This window comes from Neoarius graeffei, chromosome 19 (genome assembly GCF_027579695.1).
Source record: "Neoarius graeffei isolate fNeoGra1 chromosome 19, fNeoGra1.pri, whole genome shotgun sequence".
Taxonomy (NCBI): domain Eukaryota; kingdom Metazoa; phylum Chordata; class Actinopteri; order Siluriformes; family Ariidae; genus Neoarius; species Neoarius graeffei.
The window spans coordinates 16345026-16369669 of record NC_083587.1 but is presented as its reverse complement, the minus strand read 5'-3'; the positions used below and the strand labels follow the sequence as shown (position 1 = coordinate 16369669).

At 40.8% G+C, this 24644-nt stretch overlaps 1 protein-coding gene across 6 annotated transcripts in view; it reads left to right on the top strand.

The window, feature by feature from the left end:
- The window catches only part of ctnnd2a (catenin (cadherin-associated protein), delta 2a), a 789966-nt gene that overhangs the window by 708519 nt on the left and 56803 nt on the right, over positions 1-24644 (top strand). For all 6 annotated transcript variants that reach the window (XM_060899742.1, XM_060899744.1, XM_060899741.1 and 3 more), the window contains one exon: positions 1585-1735. In XM_060899742.1, coding sequence (XP_060755725.1) covers positions 1585-1735 — 151 coding nt within the window. The remainder of the gene's footprint in view (positions 1-1584; positions 1736-24644) is intronic.

The following is a 24644-nucleotide window of genomic DNA, read 5'->3' as shown; positions in this document are numbered from 1 at the left end:
GTGTGTGTGTTCCATGTGTGCAGCACACACTTCATTTTAATGCACACTGATTGTTTTGATGCTTATTATGAGTGCTTGTTATAGGAGGCGTGGCCACTTTGGATCATTAGTAGGTCACATGACCACAACATGTGGTCTGTATGTGCTGCAAATGTAATAACTTATCAAAAAATCACACTGAAAGGTCCTAAAATGTCCCTTTCAACATAATCTGTATTTGATTGTTCTACATTTTAATCATTTCAGAAATATATTCCCTGGAGTTATTTCTTCTGATCATTTTATCAAAGATGAAATACGGTGGAATTTTTCCAGATTTTCAAACAAAATGACGGATATGACGGATTTGGACTGAACTGAACTGAAACCCCAGAGATTCTCTGCTAATAAATATGACCTCCACCTCCAGATGTAACACGAATCCAGTCTGAATAAGGCTTAAAACGGTGGCATCGTAAATATCGAGAAACTTCACTCTACCGTTAAGTGAACTCAGATATATATAAGCATGACTGCTTTATTTATTTGTTTACTTATTTTCCATTTATTCATTGCCGATCTCAACAATTTAACCATCATAGCACCGGTTTTGATGTCAGGCAATAAAGAACGTTCCAGTAATGCAGTGTACGTCTGTCCACATCAGATCTACAGCCCAATTCAGACGGGATTCGTTTCTCTCAGTGTTGTTTGTATGAACTTTTTAAAATGTCTATGCTGCAATAAAACTTTCATGTTCAGACAGGAATTAAACTGACCACAGAGGGACGAGATGTTCAGTTACTTTTGTTAACTAACCCAAATGCTCATGTGTTCATGTTTATGTTTATCTGCAGAAACTAACTGGTGTTACTGTTGTAATTAAGGAGCTGACCGCAGTACAACTGCTCATTCATTTTACTGTTGAGCATTTTGAAATTAAAAGTGCTTAACGAAATTAAAAGTCGATAACTTTCTTCAAATTTATCATTTGGACTTCAAACCAAAACCAAAATGTGCATCTTTCAATTCTGCTTCCAACCATATGCTGCATGATGGGGGAGCTTGGACAGTCTCTGTAGCGGTTGGGGGTTAAAGGTCAGGGGGGTCAAGGTCTTCGGTCAAAATAACATATTTTCCACTATTACTATTATGAGCATATAGGAACTCCCATATGGGCTTTCATTTGGCACCGTGATCTTTGACCTTGAGTGACCTTGAAAGGTCAAACTCAAGGTCATGGGTTTTCAAAGGGCTATAACTTTAAAATGGTTAATGATAGCCAGATGTTTACCATTATCAACATATGGGCTTTCAGTTGCCACCATGACCTTTGACCTTGAATGACCTTGAAATGTCAAACTCAAACCTGACAGCTGATGATTGAGAAATATTACCATTATCAACATATAGGTATAAAGTAAGTGCTGCCGGGTGAGGTTTGTTTTTCCTGGCAATGCTTGTTAGGATATAAAATGTTTGAACGAAATGTTGAATGATATTGTGGTATGAAGGAAATATGTATGAAGGGTGCAAATCATTTCAACTATATTTTTTAACCTCGTGTTTATCTATGCAATTTTTTCCTTTTTTTTTTAACTTCAGTGGTCAGTCTACATTCGTGCAGCGGTAAGAAAAGAGAAAGGCCTGCCAATCCTCGTGGAGCTCTTGAGGATAGATAACGATCGTGTGGTGTGTGCGGTGGCTACTGCATTACGAAACATGGCCTTAGACGTCAGGAATAAAGAATTAATTGGTAAGTCCTTCTCCTTTTGTTTTGCGCTGCTTTAATGCATTGTTCAGTCAAGTGTTTTTAACTTAGCACTGGGTCACTGAGAGGTCGACCGGCCTTCTGGTTATTGTTGGGAAGAAACAAAGCAAAGCCGTGTGTGTGTGCATGTGTGTGCGTGTGTGTTTGTCAGGTTATTAGCAGGCTAATTAAACATAGTCATCAAGTGTGAAAATAGAATTGTTCTGTTTAACTGAATCGCAAGCTGCTTTTGAACACTGTGATCATAGCAGCAGGTTCATTTTGTTCCACGTCTCTGATCCGAGCTCAATCTGATTAACAGTACAGGCTTCAGAGGAGCTCAGTGCAGCAAGACAAATATATAATTAAACATTTGTGGAAGAACGAGTCAATCTTTTTTATAGATATTTACACTTATAATTAGGCTGCAAAGTATTTGGTAAGACATTAATGCAGTGCAGGTGTTTGTAATGACACCCTTTTGTGAACATTTATAAAGGTTTATACTGCAGACCTGCTGACCGTTATTACTTTTACTCCTTCTGTATGGGATCGACAGCTTGGAAGACGCTGTTATGAGCTATCACTTGAAAATGCGCCAAACGAACCAACTAACAACTAACATTTTTTGCTTGAAAGTTTGTGAACCCTTTAGAATTTTCTATATTTCTGCATAAATATGACCTAAAACATCATCAGATTTTCACACAAGTCCTAAAAGTAGATAAAGAGAACCCAGTTAAACAAATGAGACAAAAATATTATACTTGGTCATTTATTTATTGAGGAAAATGATCCAATATTACATATCTGTGAGTGGCAAAAGTATGTGAACCTTTGCTTTCAGTATCTGCTGTGACCCCCTTGTGCAGCAATAACTGCAACTAAACGTTTGCGGTAACTGTTGATCAGTCCTGCACACCGGCTTGGAGGAATTTTAGCCCATTCTTCCGTACAGAACAACTTCAACTCTGGGATATTGTTGGGTTTCCTCACATGAACTGCTCGCTTCAGGTCCTTCCACGACATTTCAATCGGATTAAGGTCAGGACTTGGCCATTCCAAAACATTAACTTTATTCTTCTTTAACCATTCTTTGGTAGAATGACTTGTGTGCTTAGGGTCGTTGTCTTGCTGCATGACCCACCTTCTCTTGAGATTCAGTTCATTGACAGATGTCTTGACATTTTCCTTTAGAATTCACTGGTATAATTCAGAATTCGTTGTTCCATCAATGATGGGAAGCCGTCCTGGCCCAGATGCAGCAAAACAGGCCCAAAGCATGATACTACCACCACCATGTTTCACAGATGGGATAAGGTTCTTATGCTGGAATGCAGTGTTTTCCTTTCTCCAAACATAATGCTTCTCATTTAAACCCAAAAGTTTCATTTTGGTCTCATCCATCCACAAAATATTTTTCCAATAGCCTTCTGGCTTGTCCACGTGATCTTTAGCAGACTGCAGACGAGCAGCAATGTTCTTTTTGGAGAGCAGTGGCTTTCTCCTTACAACCCTGCCATGCACACCACTGCTGTTCAGTGTTCTCCTGATGGTGGACTCATGAGTATTAACATTAGCCAATGTGAGAGAGGCCTTCAGTTGCTTAGAAGTTACCCTGGGGGGGGGCGTCGTGGCTCAGGTGGTTAAGGCGCCATACCATGAATGCGGGCGACCCGGGTTCGATTCCGGCCCGAGGTCATTTCCCGATCCCTTCCCGTCTCTCTCTCTCCCGCTCATTTCCTGTCTCTACACTGTCCTATCCAATAAAGGTGCAAAAAGCCCAAAAAAAATATCTTAAAAAAAAAAAAAAGAAGAAGTTACCCTGGGGTCCTTTGTGACCTCGCCGACTATTACACATCTTGCTCTTGGAGTGATCTTTGTTGGTCAACCACTCCTGGGGAGAGTAAGAGTGGTCTTGAATTTCCTCCATTTGTACACAATCTGTCTGACTGTGGATTGGTGGAGTCCAAACTCTTTAGAGATGGTTTTGTAACCTTTTCCAGCCTGATGAGCATCAACAACGCTTTTTCTGAGGTCCTCAGAAATCTCCTTTGTTCGTGCCATGATACACTTCCACAAACGTGTTGTGAAGATCAGACTTTGATAGATCCCTGTTCTTTAAATAAAACAGGGTGCCCACTCACACCTGATTGTCATCCCATTGATTGAAAACACCTGACTCTAATTTCACCTTCAAATTAACTGCTAATCCTGGAGGTTCACATACTTTTACCACTCACAGATATGTAAGTAGAGCTTGAAGGACTTGATGGTACAATCCCTTGAATAATCAGCACTGCTTCTTGCCTGTTGTCTTGAGTGGGAGAGCGGTAAAACTTCATTGGGGTGTTCAGGTGGGCACCCTCCTTCCTTGATGTTTCATTGATTTAGGCCCACGACACCTCCAGAGGGCTCAATGGTGACACCTGGTGTCCCAGGTGTGCCCCCCTCTGTTTTTACCCCTCAATGTTCATCTCCCCCTCAGTGGTCAGCTCAGAGCCCAGCTGGTGTCCTTTGTCTTGATCCACAGACAGTTGCTGCTTCGCTCTGCAGCCTCTGAGAGTGATTTCACTGCTTGTCGGAAGGCCTGTCCTTTTACTCCCATTTTGTTCAGGAGCCTAGTTGTAGTCTTGGCAACAAACCCTCTACACCCAACTTCTACTGGGAACACCTTGGTATGCCAGTTGCGTTGTTCTGCCTGGGTTGCTATTTCAGTATACTTCAGGCTTTTCTGCTCGTATACCTCTTCAACAGCAGCTTCCCATGGTATCGTCAGTTCCAGGATGTATAGAATTTTCTGGGAAGTTGACCACAGGATGAGGTCTGGCCTGAGAGTAGTTGTTAAGTAGTTCTCTGTCGGAAAGACAAGTTTATGGCCAAGGTCGACCTGCATTTCCCAGTCACGGGCCAGGGCTAGAAGGGTCGTGTTCACTCTTGCCAGTGATTTCACCAGACGTTCGCCTGCTTTCACGAAAGGAGTGATGCTTGATATTCCAGGCATTGGAGGAGGGAGGGCATTGGTGTTGGTTCTCTTTCTTCTAGGGTGATCGCCAGCTGCCACAAGACCTGGTTGTGCCTCCAGGTGTAGCGACCTTGGGACAGGCTGGTTTTGCAGCCGATAAAGATGTGCCTCAATGTTGCAGGTGTTTGGCAGAGAGCACATGTGGGATCTTCTTCTATCCACTGCTGTAGGTTTTATATTGGATAATTGTCCTCAATAAATAAATGACCAAGTATAATATTTTTGTCTCATTTGTTTAACTGGGTTCTCTTTATCTACTTTTAGGACTTGTGTGAAAATCTGATGATGTTTTAGGTCATATTTATGCAGAAATATAGAAAATTCTAAATGGTTCACAAACTTTCAAGCACCACTGTAACATACCAATCTGGAATGAGTGAGGGTTGTGTACTTGGACTGTAGCTGAACTCTCTGATATTAAATGAGAAGTCTTGAAAGCCCTGCCCCCTTTCTCTCTTATCTTAATCATTTCAACTCGATTTTCCTCGCAATCAGTGTATATTTAACCGAGCTAACATTTGACAACTGTATACACTCACCCGCCACTTTAACCCTCTGGGGTCTGAGGGTATTTTCTGGCACTCTAATGATTTTGGCATGCTCTTATTTTTGTCAATTTCAACAAATCTAACCAGTATTTTCCAAGTCATGTGACTTTTTTGTGTTCAGCACAAGTTCAGCTACAGTAATATCTCTGTAGTCTGTATGTCATGATTGTACTTTTAAAAAATACCAGATAAATGAAGATGTTGTAAAAAGCAGTTTTAGAGCTGTGTTGGAATGTGTAAAAAAACATGACCTTTCCCATTGTGTCGAACCGTTTTGGTCACTTGAGGTGATTCTGTTCAGTCTTAGGAATGGATCAAGCACAAAAACTTAAATCTGCTCCATTGATTTGGACAATTAACTGGCCATCAAAACATTTACGTCCTATTGTTTTGGGATAAAGGGTTGGCAGTGGGAGGGGTATTTAATGAGAAGGTTAAAAATTTCCATTCCATTCAATGAGAAGAGTGAAAACCCCTCCCACTGCCATCTCTTAATCCCATCAGGTCAAGTCCCAATGGGTAAGGTCATGTTTTTCACACATTCCAACACAGTTCTAAAACTGCTTTTTACAACAGCTTCATTTATCTGGTATTTGACTTTATTTTGGCATTTGACTCTGTTCAGTGTGTCTTGAAATTAACTCTTGTACTATTTTACTCAGTTCAGAGCCACAACCAACTCTGTTAGACAATTACTCTGTAATTTTGCTCCCACACCAACTCCAAATTTTACTCTCTAAACTCAAAATAGAGCAAAATTAACTATTTTTGAGGAAAATACTTTTAACTCTGGAGAAATTGCTCAGTCATTTTTCCTGTGTATGCACTACAGCGCATGCATATCAACTGATCTGCTCATCAGAAATAGAAGAAATATTTACACTTACTCAAGCTGATTTTTGGCTGGATCGTGTCGAAGTTAAAAAAAAAAAAGACACTGTTCATCATCAGTGTCGCAGTTCTCAAGATTCAATTGAATCACGCTCCTGAATCATGAATTGAATCATGAATTGATTCGCTGTCCTGAAATTGAATGGCTGTCCTGAACCATGAATTGAATCATGAATTGATTCGCTGTCCTGAAATTGAATGGCTGTCCTGAACCATGAATTGAATCATGAATTGAATTGCTGTCCTGAATCATCTGAAGCACATAAAATCCTCGTGCAATCTCGCAACAAGTTTTACCTCCAAATAGCCTAAACTATGGCTGACAGATTTTATCCTGTTTACGGTGGGCGTTCCCACCGCGAAAGAGAAACCAGTCGAAAGCGAAAGAGTGAAAGTGATTATCATGCCAGTACCATGTGAATTATACAGTATATAGGCATCCTTCAGTCTCGGGAGACTATGGAGTTGCGCTCTGGACGTTGATTCTGGTACAGCACCGGGTGTGGCTGGACAGGCCAATGCGGGAGTGACAGTCTCTCCTGCACAGAGCACACATGAAATATGATGCTGATCTGTCAGACTAGGTTCTGGCTTTCCTTCTCTGTCTCTTTGTCTCTGATTCTTGGGCAAGCATCTTTTTGAACGTGGTGAGGCTTTTCTGGACAGTCTCCAGACTGATCGTTCTGAGGCTGCCACTTCCCAAGTGTTTAGGTTGATGCCCAAGGCCTTGATGTCCCTCTTGCAGGTGTCCTTGTAATATAGTTGTGGTCTGCCTGTGGGGCGTTTTCCCTGCACTAGCTCACCGTACAGGAGATCCTTGGGGATCCGACCATTGTCCATATGCACAACGTGGCCAAGCCAGCTTCAGCAGTGTGAACATGATGTGAATTCACCATGTGAACAGTCTTTTATGAATGTGTAAGTGTGTGCTCAGCGCTCCAACTCTGGTGTGACTGAGTAAGGTGACAAGTTTTATGTTTCATCTAATTTAGGTAATTTTAAAACTATAATAGTATTAGGCAGTGGGCACATAGGAAAGTGTAAAGTATTAACTTTCTGTCAATATGTTTATCATGCTTGTATGATAAAAACTCGCAAAGATGTTTATCTAAATACATGATCTACTCATTCTAAACCTGTCAAGCTTCACCGGAGAAGCTCTCGACCCCAGAGGGTTAATAGGAACTTGTTGTTGATTCTAAGATCCCTGTTCTTGGCTGCAGAACTGGAACCCAATGTGTTCTTCTGCTGTTGCTTTTCTGCTGAGATGCTTTTCTACTCGCCACAGTTGTAAAGAGTGATTATATGAGTTACTATATCCTTTCTGGTAAAAAAGCTCGAACCTGTCCAAATCTGTCCATTTTCCTCTGACCTTTCTTATCAACAAGGCGTTTGTTTCCACCCACAGAACTGTCGCTCACTCACTCTATGTTTTTTGTTTATCGCACCATTCTGTGTAGAGAATACTCAAACCAGTCCATCTGGCTCAAACCAACACCCATGCCACAGTGAAAGAAAGTCAGACTTTGATTGAGATCACAATTTTTCCCATTCTGATGTTTGAACATTGTGAACATTAATTAGATGATTTGATGCATTGTGTAGTTAACATTAGTTGAAGTAAATTAATAGGGATGGTTGAAATTTTTTTTTCAGATGAAAGAGAAAAAAGGACAAAAAGTTTGACTGGAAAAATAATAAATACAGTGGTGCTTGAAAGGTTGTGAACCCTTTAGAATTTTCTATATTTCTGTATAAATATGACCTAAAACATCATCAGATTTTCACACAAGTCTTAAAAGTAGATAAAGAGAACCCAGTTAAACAAATGAGACAAAAATATTATACTTGGTCATTTATTTATTGAGGAAAATGATCCAATATTACATATCTGTGAGTGGCAAAAGTATGTGAACCTCTAGGATTAGCAGTTGATTTGAAGGTGAAATTAGAGTCAGGTGTTTTCAGTCAATGGGATGACAATCAGGTGTGAGTGGGCACTCTGTTTTATTTAAAGAACAGGGATCTATCAAAGTCTGATCTTCACAACACATGTTCGTGGAAGTGTATCATGGCACGAACAAAGGAGATTTCTGAGGACCTCAGAAAAAGCGTTGTTGATGCTCATCAGGCTGGAAAAGGTTACAAATCCATCTCTAAAGAGTTTAGACTCCACCAATCCACAGTCAGACAGATTGTGTACAAATGGAGGAAATTCAAGACCATTCTTACCCTCCCCAGGAGTGGTTGACCAACAAAGATCACTCCAAGAGCAAGACGTGTAATAGTCGGCGAGGTCACAAAGGACTCCAGGGTAACTTCTAAGCAACTGAAGGCCTCTCTCACATTGGCTAATGTTAATGTTCATGAGTCCACCATCAGGAGAACCCTGAACAATAATGGTGTGCATGGCAGGGTTGTAAGGAGAAAGCCACTGCTCTCCAAAAAGAACATTGCTGCTTGTCTGCAGTTTGCTAAGATCACCTGGACAAGCCAGAAGGCTATTAGAAAAATGTTTTGTTGATGGATGAGACCAAAATAGAACTTTTGGGTTTAAATGAGAAGCATTATGTTTGGAGAAAGGAAAACACTGCATTCCAGCATAAGAACCTTATCCCATCTGTGAAACATGGTGGTGGTAGTATCATGCTTAGGGCCTGTTTTGCTGCATCTGGGCCAGGACGGCTTCCCATCATTGATGGAACAATGAATTCTGAATTATACCAGCGAATTCTAAAGGAAAATGTCAGGACATCTGTCCATGAACTGAATCTCAAGAGAAGGTGGGTCATGCAACAAGACAGCGACCCTAAGCACACAAGTTGTTCTACCAAAGAATGGTTAAAGAAGAATAAAGTTAATGTTTTGGAATGGCCAAGTCAAAGTCCTGACCTTAATCCAATGGAAATGTTGTGGAAGGACCTGAAGCGAGCATTTCATGTGAGGAAACCCACCAACATCCCAGAGTTGAGGCTGTTCTGTACGGAGGAATGGGCTAAAATTCCTCCAAGCCGGTGTGCAGGACTGATCAACAGTTTCCGGAAACGTTTAGTTGCAGTTATTGCTGCACAAGGGGGTCACACCAGATACTGAAAGCAAAGGTTCACATACTTTTGCCACTCACAGATATGTAATATTGGATCATTTTCCTCAATAAATAAATGACCAAGTATAATATATTTGACCAAGTATAAAATATTTCAGGATTCTGTTCTTCAACCACTGCTGAGTAAATACAAGATAAAATGGATTGAAATGGAATCATTAATTTTTTTATTCCTTACCTGTACAAATAAACTGGAAGATACATAAAACATATTTTTTTTTAAAAAGTATATTAAGCCATGGCTTTTGCAAAAGTGTATTAAGTTGGTGCAGGGGGGGAAAAAAAGCTTGGGTTCCAGTCTGGAAAGCTTGTCTGTGTTTGGATACGCCTCCTGTCAGTCATTTTATTGGCATTCTACTCTATAAGCCACTGTAGATTCTGGGGGCGGAGCTTCATGGATATCTTTCAAAAAATGAGCCCACCTAACTGTTAGAAACCTCATTTTTTTTGAAGAAAAAAAATGCTAATTTTACCAAATGCATCTTTAAGCCAAATTTACCATACTATCCAAAGTATTTTAATTGACCTGAGAGTGTAAAGAGTTTATCCAGATCCAGGTGTAAACAGTTGCGTTCACTGCTGCAGCTACTGAATGAACGATTTACTCAAAATATGTTGGGGTTTATTTATTTATTTTTACTTTCTCTTTAATTTCTCTACGGTTTATGTCGAGATTGAGTCTGAAATTCTCCTGGTGACATCACTAACACACTATCGATCTGTCTGTAATGTACCCGCTTTTCCTGGCGCACCCCAGGCGTCTCCATGGCGACGGCACTCCTGTTACAGTCCGGCGGTTTTCCAAGGGTCCTCTGGGTGATGACTGTGAGCTTTTTAGCTTGGAGAGCTTTATTTCCTGAATTATTTGATTAGTAATCACCACCTGGATTTACAGTGCACTCCACAATAATTGCTCCCTTTGTATAGATTAGTTTTTAAAAAAAAAAGGGTTAGAAAAATAAAATCCACCTTTTGGTGAAGTCGCTTCATCTCACTTCTGAAAAAATGAGAAAAATCCAGCCTTTAGTTGAAATACATTTATTCAGAGAAAAACAAATCCCTCATCAAGAAATATATTTTCAACAAAAACACATGTGCCACTATTATTGGCGCCCCTGTGTTTCATACTTTGTATAACCTCTTTTGGCAGTAAATCAGCACTGAATCTCTCCTCTAACATTTTATAAGGTTGGAGATACAGAGCAGGATGCCCAGTGTTGTAGTTGAGTCACTAAACCTCAAGTCCGAATCCAGTCTCAAGTCCCCGGTGTTCAAGTCCGAGTCAAATCCAAGTCATTAAAAAAAATTTCGAGTCGAGTCCGAGTTGAGTCCACTATCGATCTGAGTCAAGTCCAAGAACAAGACTCCAACTGCACCCTTTGGCTGTTTCAGCGTCATTAACATCAGTTTGTTCCTGAACATGGCGTATGAACAGGTGAATGTGCTTCTCTTTGTCAGGGAGTGTGAAGTATTCTGTCAGAGATGGTTGGGAGACGGATGTACCGTAAGTGCAGAAGGTGTGTTTATTAATACAAGTGAAGACAGGTAGACAATCCAGAATGTCAGGCAAAATCGTAAAAGGGTGAAACAGGCAATAGGTCAAGCGAGGAACAAACAGGCTATCGTAGACTCGGCAGAATCAAAGACGAGAAACAGGAAATTGGGGATCAGGAAACCAAACAAGGAAATAAGACTCGGTAATGTGTCAGCAACGCAACTCAATACTTCGCAAAATAAGTGTTTTTTTACGGTTTTTATATCGGTGTGCTGATTGTGCCTTAATCCTGTGCAGGTGCAAGTCATTTACGGCGTGCATGAGAGTCTGCTTGGCGTGTGTGCTGTCCGGAGCGCGCCCGAGAGTCTATCTGATGCACACGCCAAGGCATACAGGTGTGACACTCTTGATGAAATTAGTACAAAAATGAATGTAAATATAAATATCTTATTTATCAAATTATTATGGCATGTTACAAAAAAATAAAGAAAAAATCCGAGTCCTCGTCTCCAATTTACAAGTCCGAATGCAGTAAATGTACGAGTCTGAGTCCGAGTCGTTAGTACTCAAGTCCAAGTCAAGTCACGAGTCCTTAAAATTAGGGCATGAGTCGGACTCGAGGACTACAAGCCTGGCTCACTGGGGTTGAGCTCAGGGGACTGGGATGGCCAGGGCAGAAGCTAGATTCTGTGCTAAACATTTCTGTGTTGATTTGGACATATGTTTCGGATCATTTTCCTGCTGGAAGATCCAATGACCCAATAATCCTTTGTACTAATCTTTACAAGGGGTGCCAATAATTACAGAGGGCACTGTACATGTCGGATAAAGCTGCTACGCCGGGAATCAACTACTCTCCCCTGTGCGCCAGTGCGAGCTCATCTTTACTCTCTGCAATAACAGCAGTTAAACTAAATTCCCATCAGGATGACTTCTTTCACGTCAATATGTCCATAGCGGCGACATTTTTTTTTCTTTTGCCGACATGTCCACTTAACTCTGTCTATGGATGAGAAATGAGCAGAAATAAAAGATGCAAGTACAACTTCCAGTATGAAGCTGTGGCTGAAAAGGTGCTTTGATGAGTGAAATTGCCAGGCTTGATACTTTTGGCTCTGTGTGTAGATATGATGTAGAACATGACCTGGAGCTTTATTTATTTATTTATTTATTTATTTATTTGTATTTGAAATGGATGTACTGTGCTTTAAAAGGAGAAGTGATGAGAAGGATTAATCTGTCTGTCCATCCGTTTGTCCTCTTATCTGTCCGTCTGTTTGTGCAAATGGAGTATTCAGTTCCGTTGATGCTAGCTCTGGTGGCAGGATTTTTATCATTTATAAAATGAGCTCCATTACACAGTGAGATACTGCACTGTTGATATTTTTGTATTTCGCCTCTCTGCTGCTGCTCTCTTGGAGTTTGCAGATGATGGCGTCAGCTTTTAAAGCAGGAGTAAGGAGAGGAGGCGAGAGAAGAGCTCCAGAGTGATGTTAATTTGGGCTTTCTGTGAAAACACAGCATCTGACTCTCCTGGTGGGATTGAGAGAGAGAGAGAGAGAGAGAGAGAGAGAGAATGCAGCAAGAAGGGGAAAATTCACTGGAGTGGAAAATGGAGGAGAATAAAGGGCAGAGACGGAGCGAGAGAGAGAAATCAAGCTCAGATCTGAGTCGGTGACTTCAGGACAGAGGTGTATGTCTCAAACCTCAGCATCATGTAGCTTTGGAGGTTTTTCATCAAAAGTCATAAGAGTAAAGTCTAGCCACTTGGTGGCCATCTTGGACCTGTAATGGCTGTTAAAATCCGATTACAGTGGCGTGAAAATAATCTCATCTCATCTCATTATCTGTAGCCGCTTTATCCTGTTCTACAGGGTCGCAGGCAAGCTGGAGCCTATCCCAGCTGACTACGGGCGAAAGGCGGGGTACACCCTGGACGAGTCGCCAGGTCATCACAGGGCTGACACATAGACACAGACAACCATTCACACTCACATTCACACCTACGGCCAATTTAGAGTCACCAGTTAACCTAACCTGAATGTCTTTGGACTGTGGGGGAAACCGGAGCACCCGGAGGAAACCCACGCGGACACGGGGAGAACATGCAAACTCCACACAGAAAGGCCCTCGCCGGCCACGGGGCTCGAACCTGGACCTTCTTGCTGTGAGGCGACAGTGCTAATCACTACGCCGCCGTGAAAAATAATGTCCAATAAGTTGAAAAGATAAGTTATTCAGCTCGCTTGGGTACTCCATGCTACTTAGTGGAAGGGTCCACAATACAGCCGCCATGTTGAGCGTCACACGATCTCATCTCATCTCATTATCTCTAGCCACTTTATCCTGTTCTACAGGGTCGCAGGCAAGCTGGATCCTATCCCAGCTGACTACGGGCGAAAGGCGGGGTACACCTTGGACAAGTCGCCAGGTCATCACAGGGCTGACACATAGACACAGACAACCATTCACACTCACATTCACACCTACGGTCAATTTAGAGTCACCAGTTAACCATTTATGCTGAGAAATTTCTCTGTATTCAGATTCAGGTTCTGCAATTCACACATTGTTGCGTGACAGTGTTTTTCATCAACTTCTTCATTATAACATTTTACAAATGGGGGGAAAAAAGGAGGATGTTAACCAAGCAGGAAGTGAATGCATTCGCTGTTGTTGTTGGTTTCTCCCGACAAAAACAAGCACATGGAGGCGTGCATGTACAGGTATGCTCATACATCAGCTCATGTTTGTTCCTTAAGCATGCAAATTCCTAAAAGGTTTCTGTCTTCCTTGTCGGTTCTTTAATCCCAGAGTTTTGCTTGATGTTGATGTAAGTGAGAGTATCAAGCGCAACAGGCCTGTGAGCGAGCTACAGGGGATAAAACTCTGGAATAAAACTCCTCCACTTCAGTTCAGAAATATCAAAACACCCACACCTTTCTGTAGCTCAGCTCCCAGTATGAAAAGAAATCTCTCAAAACTTTTCAGCACAGAAGTTCTTCAGGTGTTTCTGTCAAACTCTCCTGGTGTCAGTGTGAGGAAATTGACCATGCAGAGGCACGTAGTTTAGTCGAGCCTCAGCAGAAAAGCTGGCTGGATTTGACAGGAATGTTTGAAGTTTGTGTTTCGGTTAGCAGTGGGATTTGGGATGCTTGTCGCAAAATGGCCAGCATTTGAGCGGATAGGGAAGGGATTTGAAAGTGTAATCCTGTTCCTGATGACCGGGGGAGCCATATTTGGCTGCCAGTGAGGAGAAAAACATTCTGGCTTCATCAGGACGGATGAAAAATTCCTTCAAAGGGATTAACCAGAGATATGGGAAAAGATCTTAAAATAGTATTACTGAATCATATGGATATGTGTCAGTGTGAGCTATCCATCCATCCCATCTATCTTATTCCCCTCTACCATCCACCTATTTCCATCCATTTAATGAATTTAATCCATCCATCCTATGCATTGATGCAATTCATCCAATCCAATTCACTGAGCCATCTCATCCATTCAGTTTATCACTTAATCCATCCATCCATCCATCCATCCAATCTAAGCTGTCTGATCTAATTCAGTGATCCATCCATCCATCTAGCTCATTAATCCATCCTGTCTACCATCCATTTAATGATTTCGATACATCCACACATCCATCCATACATCCCATGCATTCATTCACCCATCCATCCTATCCATTGATGCGATTCATCCAACCCAATCTGTCCCATCCAATTCATTGAGCCATTCATTCATCCATCCATTCATCCCATCTGCCCATCCATCTATTCATCCTTTCCATCCAATCTAATCTGTCTGATCTAATTCAGTGACCCATTGATCCATTCATCCATCCATCCCATCCATCCACCCATCCATCCTATGCATTGATACAGTTCATCAAATCCAATCTGTCCACTCCAATTCGCTGAGCCATTCATCCATCCATATCACCCATTCAATTGATCAGTTCAATCCATTCATCCCCTCCATCCCCAATGGATTCTTTAATCCATTCATCCCATCTGTCCATCCATTCATCTATTCATCCTTTACATTTATTCATCCAATCTAATCTGTCTAATCTAATTCAGTGATCCATCCATCCATCCATCCATCCATCCATCTCATTAATCTGTCCCCTCTATTTCCGTCCATTTAATGGATTCGACCCGTCCATCCCTTACATCCACCCATCCTTCCCATACATTCAGCCATCCATCCTATGCATTAATGCAATTCATCAAATCCAATCTGTCCAATCCAATTCATTGAGCCATTCATCCATCCATATCACCCATTCACTTGATCAGTTCAATCCATCCATCCATCCATCCATCCATCCATCCATCCATCCATCCATCCATCCATCCATCCATTAATCATTTCTATCCATTCATCCAATCTAATCTGTCCAATCTAATTCAGTGATCCATCCAATGGATCACACACTTTTTTTTTTTTTTTTACAGCTGTGTAATTTCCAGCAGATGGATGTCTGGAGCGTGTCCTGATGATGACATTCAGGGAAATACCACTTCATCACCAGCGTGCCGAAACCTAAAACTAGCCTTATTAAAGCAATATTTCTCTGCTCATTATCAGTCTGCCCATCTTTCCCTCCATCTGCCTGTCACTGATTTTTTCTGTCATATCCTCCATCAGGTGGCTCGTGTTTAATTGAAGTTTCAAAGGGTGAATTTTCTCATCGTCGGCTTATCAAGCGTATTCTTTTTATCCTGTGTGACAGACATCAAAGGTGGTAATGGGAAGAGATATTGCTGGTATGAAATCCACCTCGTCTTTAACTTCCCCCCATTTCATATGAGGACGGTGGCAGTCGAATCTCATTTTGACTCACTCTCATCACTGTCCTTTATTAAAAGGCCCCTTTTAAAGTCTGCTACCAAAATGAATATTGTTTCTCTATAATCTTTTTTCCAGAGTCTGTATCCATTGCTGGTCCATGGAGTCTGACGTGTCGTGTCGTGAACTCTAGTGAGAAAGCAGTTTGACTCTGAATTGACTCACCTGTATGAAGTGAATCAAACATATTGTATGTTGTGGGTTACAGCAGTTTGGAGGGTTTGGGGTTTTCGTTTTATAGAGTTTTTGTTGCTAAATGTCTGAGCTGTAGCACTGTAGAAATGCCACGTGTTCTGAAAGAAAAGAAATGATTCTCAGCTCTGTGATACGCAAAACCTTTTACACTATGATCTAAAGAGTTATTTAATGCCGACTCTATGTTCTCCATGTTTGGTCATTTTTGTAATTTCCTCAAACACTTGGAAAAGGTTGGTTTAATATTTTCCCTCACAGTATTTCTGACCAGTGAATGTTTTACGAGGATGTTTTCAGCCTTTTGATGTTTTTTGTTTATCTGTCTGGAGCATTAAATATTTATTTCGCTCTGATTCAGACTTAATAGACAGACTAATGGGTGTAAAATCTTCATTAAGTTCTGATATGAAGTGCTAGACACATTTCAAGACACGTACAAGACAGGAATAGCCCCCAAGCATAACTACGTCATTGCTTGTTTGCCGCAATGCATTGTGGGGGATAGCCGGGGTCGGTAGTTGAACGATATGTGAGAGGAGCGATTTTGGCATGGAAGACAATGAAATTGGTGATTTAAAGAGGTGGATAACATGTCAAGGGTTTACAGCAGGAAAATCGGAATCCAAATCAAGCTTGGTGAGAAGGTAAGAGTCTAGACCGAGTCTACCACACTGTACAACATCACCATCATCATCAAATCTCATAATGTCTTATTTCTGAAGATGTATATTGGATCGCAAAGCAATCTGAGACTTAAGTCTAAATTTGTTTCATTTAATCTTCAGTTATTCCTTACCATTTTCTAAGAAGCTTTGTTCTAATGAAATCTTAGCCTTGTATTTAATCTTGATCCAGCATAATCAAAGTTACAGATGCAGGAAGGGAAACTATTATGAAAAATCAACTGTTGACTGAAGTCTACGATTGCTTCATGATCCCGGGCCCAGACGAACAGCATCAAAACATTTATAAATGAGTGATCAGTTAAATAAAACTTGACATCAGGAAACGTTACCAAAAAAAAACTTTAGAAACCCGCTGATCTGCCGTGTCATGTTCAGTATAAATGCATTTTCTTCAATAAATGCCGCTAGTGAGGTGAACATTATCCATACCCGAAAGAGAACCCTTGGTGGTTTGGGAGTTTTATCGGTCCGACAGGCTCGTTCGGCTGCTTCGGCACATTGAGATGCAAAGGCTGAAGAATGCTTCTTTGTTTTCCAGGCTTTGGAATATCGCTAGTTTCAGACGAGGAACAGTGTCGATTGTTATAATCTTCTATAACCGAAGGTCATTCCACAGACCGTGGAAATATTGCTGGGTCACAGTTTAAGTACGTCTTTTTCCCACTAGAGAAATGTAAGCTACAAACACTTGTCCATTTTGATTCAGTTCAAAGGTTTTCGTTGCGGATTCAACTTATCCATTTCTTTCTTCTCGACTGGCAGCTGATAAAGGCACAAACGAGGTGTTCTCTTTGTTGTGGAGACACAATAAGGCACACAGCAATTCACTTTTGACGGCATGGTTCAAACCGGTTACGGTGGAGCTGACCCCGGGTATCGCCCATAATACATTGAGGTAGGTAAACAAGCGATGACGTAGTTATGGGTTAGGGTTATTAAAGCCGAGAGAGCAGAAGTGTCCGAGGACAGGACTGGCCTGGGCAGATTTGTCACTTTATTACATAATACTGCATCTAATTTGCATAAAATTGAGAATTCAAATGTTATTTTCCAATATTGTCAGAATTGCAGCCCTGCGGTGCAAACAGTACTTTGACAGAAAATGAACGGTCACATTATCGCTTGCTAATGTGCACCCAAAAATCAGAAACCAGCTTCTCAACGGTGTTTTGGATAGTAAATGACATAAAATTTGCATGTACGGGTTTTTAACAGTGTAGAGTTCTGCCTCATTTATATTTATTATTACATTTGTTTTTTCTTCGTGGTTTTTTTTAAATAAACATGACATGCTGTATTTTATTTTGTCTTATTAACTTCAAAAGTAGAGGTGGGAAGAAACGAAGTGCAAATACTTTGCTACTGTACTTAAGTAAAGTTTTCAGCTATTGCGGATTTATTTTTCTGACAACTTTTTTACTTTAACTCTCTACATTTTAAAAAAATATCTGTCCTTTCTACTCATTCCATTTTCAAACCAGGCTCGTTACTTTAGTTTAATGCATCTGAGGGAAATTATTATTATTATTATTATTATTATTATTATTATTAATAGAATGATTTTGTGACTGGTTTCAACCAAAATGAAATAGACCCTATATTCTATACCCCTAGAATTCGCTGGCATAATTAAGAATTCGTTGTTCCATCAACAATAGAATAGATTACACTGATTAAACCAACCCAATCTGGCAACCCTGATTCTGAATCAAAATATGATCTGTGTTAAAATTCAGTAAACTGAGATGATCAGGTTTTCTTTAAACTTTGGAACATTTGTGCAAACACTGTAAATTATTTGATTTAAACACCTAAGACTTTAGCCGTATGTGATGTTTGCCTTTCAAGCTCTTCAAATAAGTTATTAGCGAGCATATAAGGAACCTAGTAAGGAGCCTGGGGCGGCACGGTGGTGTGGTGGTGTAGTGGTTAGCACTGTCGCCTCACAGCAAGAAGGTTCTGGGTTCGAGCCCAGTGGCCGACAGGGGCCTTTCTGTGTGGAGTTAGACAGGTGGTGAGGTTAACATGGGGCAGCTGTGGCCTGAGGTTGGGCTGAAGTGCCCTTGAGCAAGGCACCTAACCCCCAACTGTCGATTGCTGTAGATAGCTAATTAATATCGACTGCATGTGTAAATTAATTATTGATTTGTCAGAAAGTACTTGGAAATTAAAATATTTGTTGTGGAGCTCTGCGTAATATTCTGTGAGGTTCAGTAGCTTTGCATAGAAACAGCAGGTAGAAATGTCCTTCGAAGGGCTACTTGTTAATTCTATACCTCGAGTACATTTCAGAGCCTGTACTTTTGTACTTGAATAAAAAAGTTGAAACAGTCCTTCTACTTTTTTTTTTGACACAAGTATCTGTACTTCTCCTTAAGTAAAGAGTGTGTGTACTTTTGTGACCTCTGTTCAAAAGAGAGAAAAAAGAAAAGAGAGACAGGTGACAGAATGATGTCTCATTAAAGCTCAGTCAAGTCAAGTTTATTTGTATAGCGCTTTTAACAATACACATTATCACAAAGCAGTTTTACAGAAAAGTAAAGACTTTAAACATGAGCTAATTTCATGCTAAATTTATCCCCAATGAGCAAGCCTGTGGCGACGGTGGCAAGGAAAAACTCCCTCAGACGACATGAGGAAGAAACCTCGAGAGGAACCAGACTCAAAAGGGAACCCATCCTCATTTGGGTGATAACAGATAGTGTGATTATAAATAACTCACTTCTATAACTGTGCTCTATAGAGTCACAGACTATAACTGTGAAACCAGGAAATTCATTATAGTTTGAACAGGAAGTCTGTTTTTTTTTAAGTTAAAAACTGTTGATTGATAGAAACTTGAGTGCAAAACTGTTCATGACAACTGCAGTTCTAAAGTTAGCAAGTCAACTGTAGTCCTCAAACATAAATGTATTACTGTAAGCGTCCAGAGAGTCTTCCAAGTGCGACTTTCAACTGTCCATATGGGGCCGTCCTCCACAGGAGCGATGTGATGAGACTCCAGCCAGACGTAGGGCATCAGGATGGATCAGGCAGGTCCGAGGAGCAGAAGAGGTCAGGATCTTACTGGTGTCTGGGGGGCAGGTTGTTAGGTATGTCCAAATAGTTCAATGTTTAATGGGCTGCGAAGCGCCATCTAGTGGGCCACAAATTTTTCTAAAGTTTGAAGCCAAATACTAAATAGTTCAGGATGTTGTAGTATCCCAAATCCGGTAGCTGGTTTGCTGTACACTTTTCAAGTGCAATAAATCCATTTGTGGGTAAATTAAGAAGAACAAGCCTTTATTTTGTCACTTTCCTCCTCTACATTACACACAGAGACAGAGCGAGTGAGCGCAGGAGAGAGAGAGAGAGAGAGAGAGAGCACAGAATACACCCCATACTAAAACTTCTAGCACCCGAGCAACCTTCTCAAAGACATGTACAAAAAGGCCAGAAATTCCTCCTTACCTGGGCAAAAACGATACAGGATTTATCTTGTAGTGTCCTGATCCCCAGATCTTTAACCCAGCCACATATAAAAAGTTGTTCTTCTCCATGCTCTTCCAGGTTTTCATCTGTGTGTCCGTGTAGAACGATGTCTGCAGCACCAGGTAGTTTGAGATGCCGGGGAACTCAACAGATGGATCATTTTCAAGCTCATAATGAATGAATGAATGAATGAATAACTTTTTTTAAACACAATAAGTTGATCAGCAGAGCTGGTGGGGTCGTGCATGTACAGATACAAATAATTACAAATACAAAAGACTAAAAATAAACACAATCTTTTAAAAAAATGAAATCTGTTAATTATCTTCACATTAAGTGAATTAATAGTTGACATAACTATTGTCTTTGTGTTTAGTTCTGGCTATAATAGGATCAAAATTTATTCTACTAATGTCAAATTTAGCGAGTAAATTTTTCTTTCACAGGAAAAATCCTTTGTTAACGTGTGAGGATCTAATCCCATTGAGTGGTTTCTATATCCATTTCTTTTGAGTGTACTTCTTGGTTTTAATAACTTGCTTGTTTGCTGAACACAAACATGGCAATAAGTTCTTGTGTTAATGGACCAGACTCCACTTTTGGATCATTAATCCCTTTTGACTGAGAATGACCTGCATGCACAGTTTGGCTTCTGGCACATCCATACAGTTAACAATACCTACAATTAAAAACAGTTTGTTTTAGTGCATTTATTTAATTCCTGGGCTCCCATCTGTAACAGGGAGTGATATCGCATCCCATTAATACACTTTACAGTAGATCATTAGATTCTAGTAAAATAGATGAGCCAAAATAATTGGGATCTTTTTTAATGGACCCCGACTCGTTACAAGTATGAATAGGTGGGCCTTAAAGTAGAAAAGAACTTTCTTGAGAACCCCTGTTCTAGCTGCTAAAATGAAGTGAAAATGGGAAATAATTTGTTTCATAGATGTTCCATAACATTTAGTGTGACTGTAAATGGATAAAAACCACAATGTATCTATCATTAATAAATAACCGATAAATGGATTATCATTGGTATATTGTGGTGGTATAAGAGGAATAAAACACTTCAGGACGTTATAGGAAATAAGAGCGTCATCATACCATCTGTTACATATGGAGTGTTTTATATTCAAACTTTCCAAACGTGATATACAGAACCAGAAACCTGGGTTTTTTTTTCTTCATATTGTCATCTCATAACACACACACACAAACACACTGTTAAATTAGATTAAAAAGCCCTTGCTGAGCAAGCAGCAAATATAACACCGACATCTACCCCATTCCTTCCTCTCACACTCCCGCACTCTGGGCAAGTGCCATAGGGTGAGTGTATTTCTGGAGCTCTTTGCACTCTTGTCGATGATGACTCACACATACGTAGCCTGATTGCCTATTTTGTATGAGAATGGGCTTTTATAGAATGGAGAGTTAGCACTCTACTCTGATTAGCACCGAATCCTCATCTCTTTGAGAGCACAGAGATGATCCACTCTACAAAGTCAAGGTTGGCCAAAGTGTCAGGAATGAAACCTCGATCGAACAGTCGCTCAGCACAGCCTCGGGCTCAGGCCCACAGAGATACCTTCCACATCTGCGACAATGAGAGCAAAGGTCTTCTTACACTTTATCCTCAAAAATAGTGCCTTCTATTTTTTATACCCCCGCTCCAAAGGAGGAGAGATATACTGGTTTACCTCTGTCCATCTGTTGGTATCGCCGTATTTCCATCCATTCCGAAACACCCTTATTCTCAGCAATCACAAATCATAGCCACTTGGTCCTTGGTACCAAACTTCAGCTTGGGGTTCTATACCGTGTGTACCATTTTCAGGTCTGTCACACATCAACTTCCTGTTTACCGACTGAATGTATTTACAAAACAAATAGCGTGGATTTAGAAATTTTTCATAACATTTTTCTAAGCAACTACAAATCACAACTGCTTGATATTTGGTAATGAGCTTCAGCTTGGGGTTCTATACCATGTGTACCGTTTTCAGGTCTGTCGCACATCGACTTCCTGTTTACCGACTAAATGTATTTACAAAACATATAGCGTGGATTTGCAAAATTTTCGTAACACTTTTCTCAGCAACTACAAATCACAACTGCTTGATATTTGGTATCGAGCTTCAGCTTGGGGTTCTATACCGTGTTTTCCGTTTTCAGGCCTGTTGCACATCGACTTCCTGTTTACTGACCAACATGAATTTACAAAATTTTCATAACACTTTTCTCGCAACTACAAATCAGAACTGCTTGAAATTTGGTACCAAACTTCAGCTTGGGGTTCTATACCATGTATACCGTTTTCAGGTCTGTCACACATCAACTTCCTGTTTACCAACTGAATGTATCTACGAAACATACAGGGTGGATTTTGACGCTATTTCAAGAAGCAAAACACTATTTCAAAATGACAGTTTACCAGGATGCTGTTTGAAATCCCTGGGGAGAGACACTGCTCTTTACTTACTTGTTTCACAGTTAATTATTTGTTGAAGTCAACATTCAGTTGCTTGCATTCTGATGTAACCGAGAGTGGGGGGATACATAAGTGAGCAGTTGCTCACAGCTGATTTTATTGACAATGATATTCATCCGGAAAGCTGTATCTAAAATTTTTGGGTTAATTCAGAAATTTGAAAGTGAATCTGTTCCCCAGTCACTGATAATTACAGATCTGTGACTCGTGAATCCTGAGTCTTTTTTAGGGAACGAGCAAAACTGAACAGGTTTTTTTTTTAAAAAGTCATGCTGTTATAGGCCACATGGTGGTGTGTCGCCTCACAGCAAGAAGGTCCTGGGTTCGAGCCCAGTGGCTGGTGAGGGCCTTTCTGTGTGGAGTTTGCATGTTCTCCCCATGTCCGCGTGGGTTTCCTCCGGGTGCTCCGGTTTCCCCCAAAGACATGCAGGTTAGGTTAAGCGGTAGGTCTAAATTGACTGTAGGTGTGAATGTGAGTGTGAATGGTTGTTTGTCTCGATGTGTCAGCCCTGCGATAACCTGGCAACTTGTCCAGGGTGTACTCCGCCTCTCACCCATAGTCAGCTGGGATAGGCTCCAGCTTGCCTGCGACCCTGTACAGGCTGTTATAGTAAAATAATTGATGATGCAAATTACAGCAGGTCCTGATGCGTTTTATTCCACTTATACTGCAGCAGTTTGGTAATGGTAACAGTGTTTTATATATGAAAGAACATCACATACTTTTTATCTGTTTTTAGTTACAGTTAATGGTGAAACAACATTAAACTGGCGAATTGCTGGGTTACAAGAGGAATAATAATAAGAAGAAAAACCTCAGGACGTGGTGCTTCATCCCACCACCCTGTTGTTGATTATTTACCTACAGCATTTTCTTCTTCTTCTTCTTCTTTTAGCTGTTCCCATTAAGGGTCACCACAGCAGATAACCTCCTCCCAGTTCCCTCAATGACTGTCTATCAGACCTAAAGTTGTGGCTGCAGAATAATTTTCTAAAACTTTACACAGATAAAACAGAAATCATGCTTATCGGCCCCAAATCTTGATTGTCCAAATCCTCCAGTTTCAATCTTAACATCAAAGGTGCACTTGTTAAATCTTCACCTGTTGTTAGAAACCTTGGAATATTGCTCGACCCCTCACTCAACTTTGATCCCCACATTAAATCCCTCACCAAGACTGCTTTCTTTCACCTCCGGAACATTGCCCGCCTTTGCCCCTTTCTTTCCACTTGTGATGTTCAAATGTTGGTCCACTCCTTCATTATGTCCCGCCTAGATTATTGTAACTCCCTTCTCATTGGCCTCCCTATTAAATCCCTTCAAAGATTACAATACATTCAGAACTCTGCAGCGAGACTCCTCACCCATACCAAACCATCTGCTCATATCCCCCCCCAATTCTGTCCAGAATTAAATATAAAATCACTTCACTCACCTTCAAAGCTCTCCATAACCTTGCTCCTTCTTACATTCATGACCTTCTGACCCCTTATACTCCATCCCGCTCTCTCAGATCCTCTAGCTATAATCTCCTTGCTGTTCCTCGCACTAGACTCTCTACCCTGGGTGGCAGGTCCTTCAGTGCCATGGCCCCAAGTTCTGGAATTCCCTTCCTCAACCCCTCCGTGACTGCTCTTCTCTTCCTTTCTTCAGATCTCATCTCAAAACCTTTCTGTTTCATGAACATTTCTCCACGAGTGCATAAACTCACCACTCTTTAGCAACTCTTTTTTTGTGTGTGTGTTTTCTCTGACCTATGTAAAGCGACCTTGAGTTTGAGAAAGGCGCTATATAAATGTAACTTAGTAGTAGTAGTAGTAGTAGTCATATAACATCTCTCCATCTCCTCCTGTCCTTCGTTTTTTTTTAATGTAGCACCAATCGGGCTTGGAGTACTCAAGTCCGACTCGTGCCCTTATTTTAAGGACTCATTACTTGACTTGAGCACTGATGACTTGGACTTGGACTCGTGCATTAACTGCATTCAGACTCATAAATTGGAGACGAGGACTCGGATTTTTTCCTTATTTTTTTGGTAACATGCCATAATAATTTGGCATAAGATATTTATATCTCCATTAATTTTGTACTAATTTTGTGCAAGGGTGTCATACCTGCGTGCCTTGGCGTGTGCATCAGA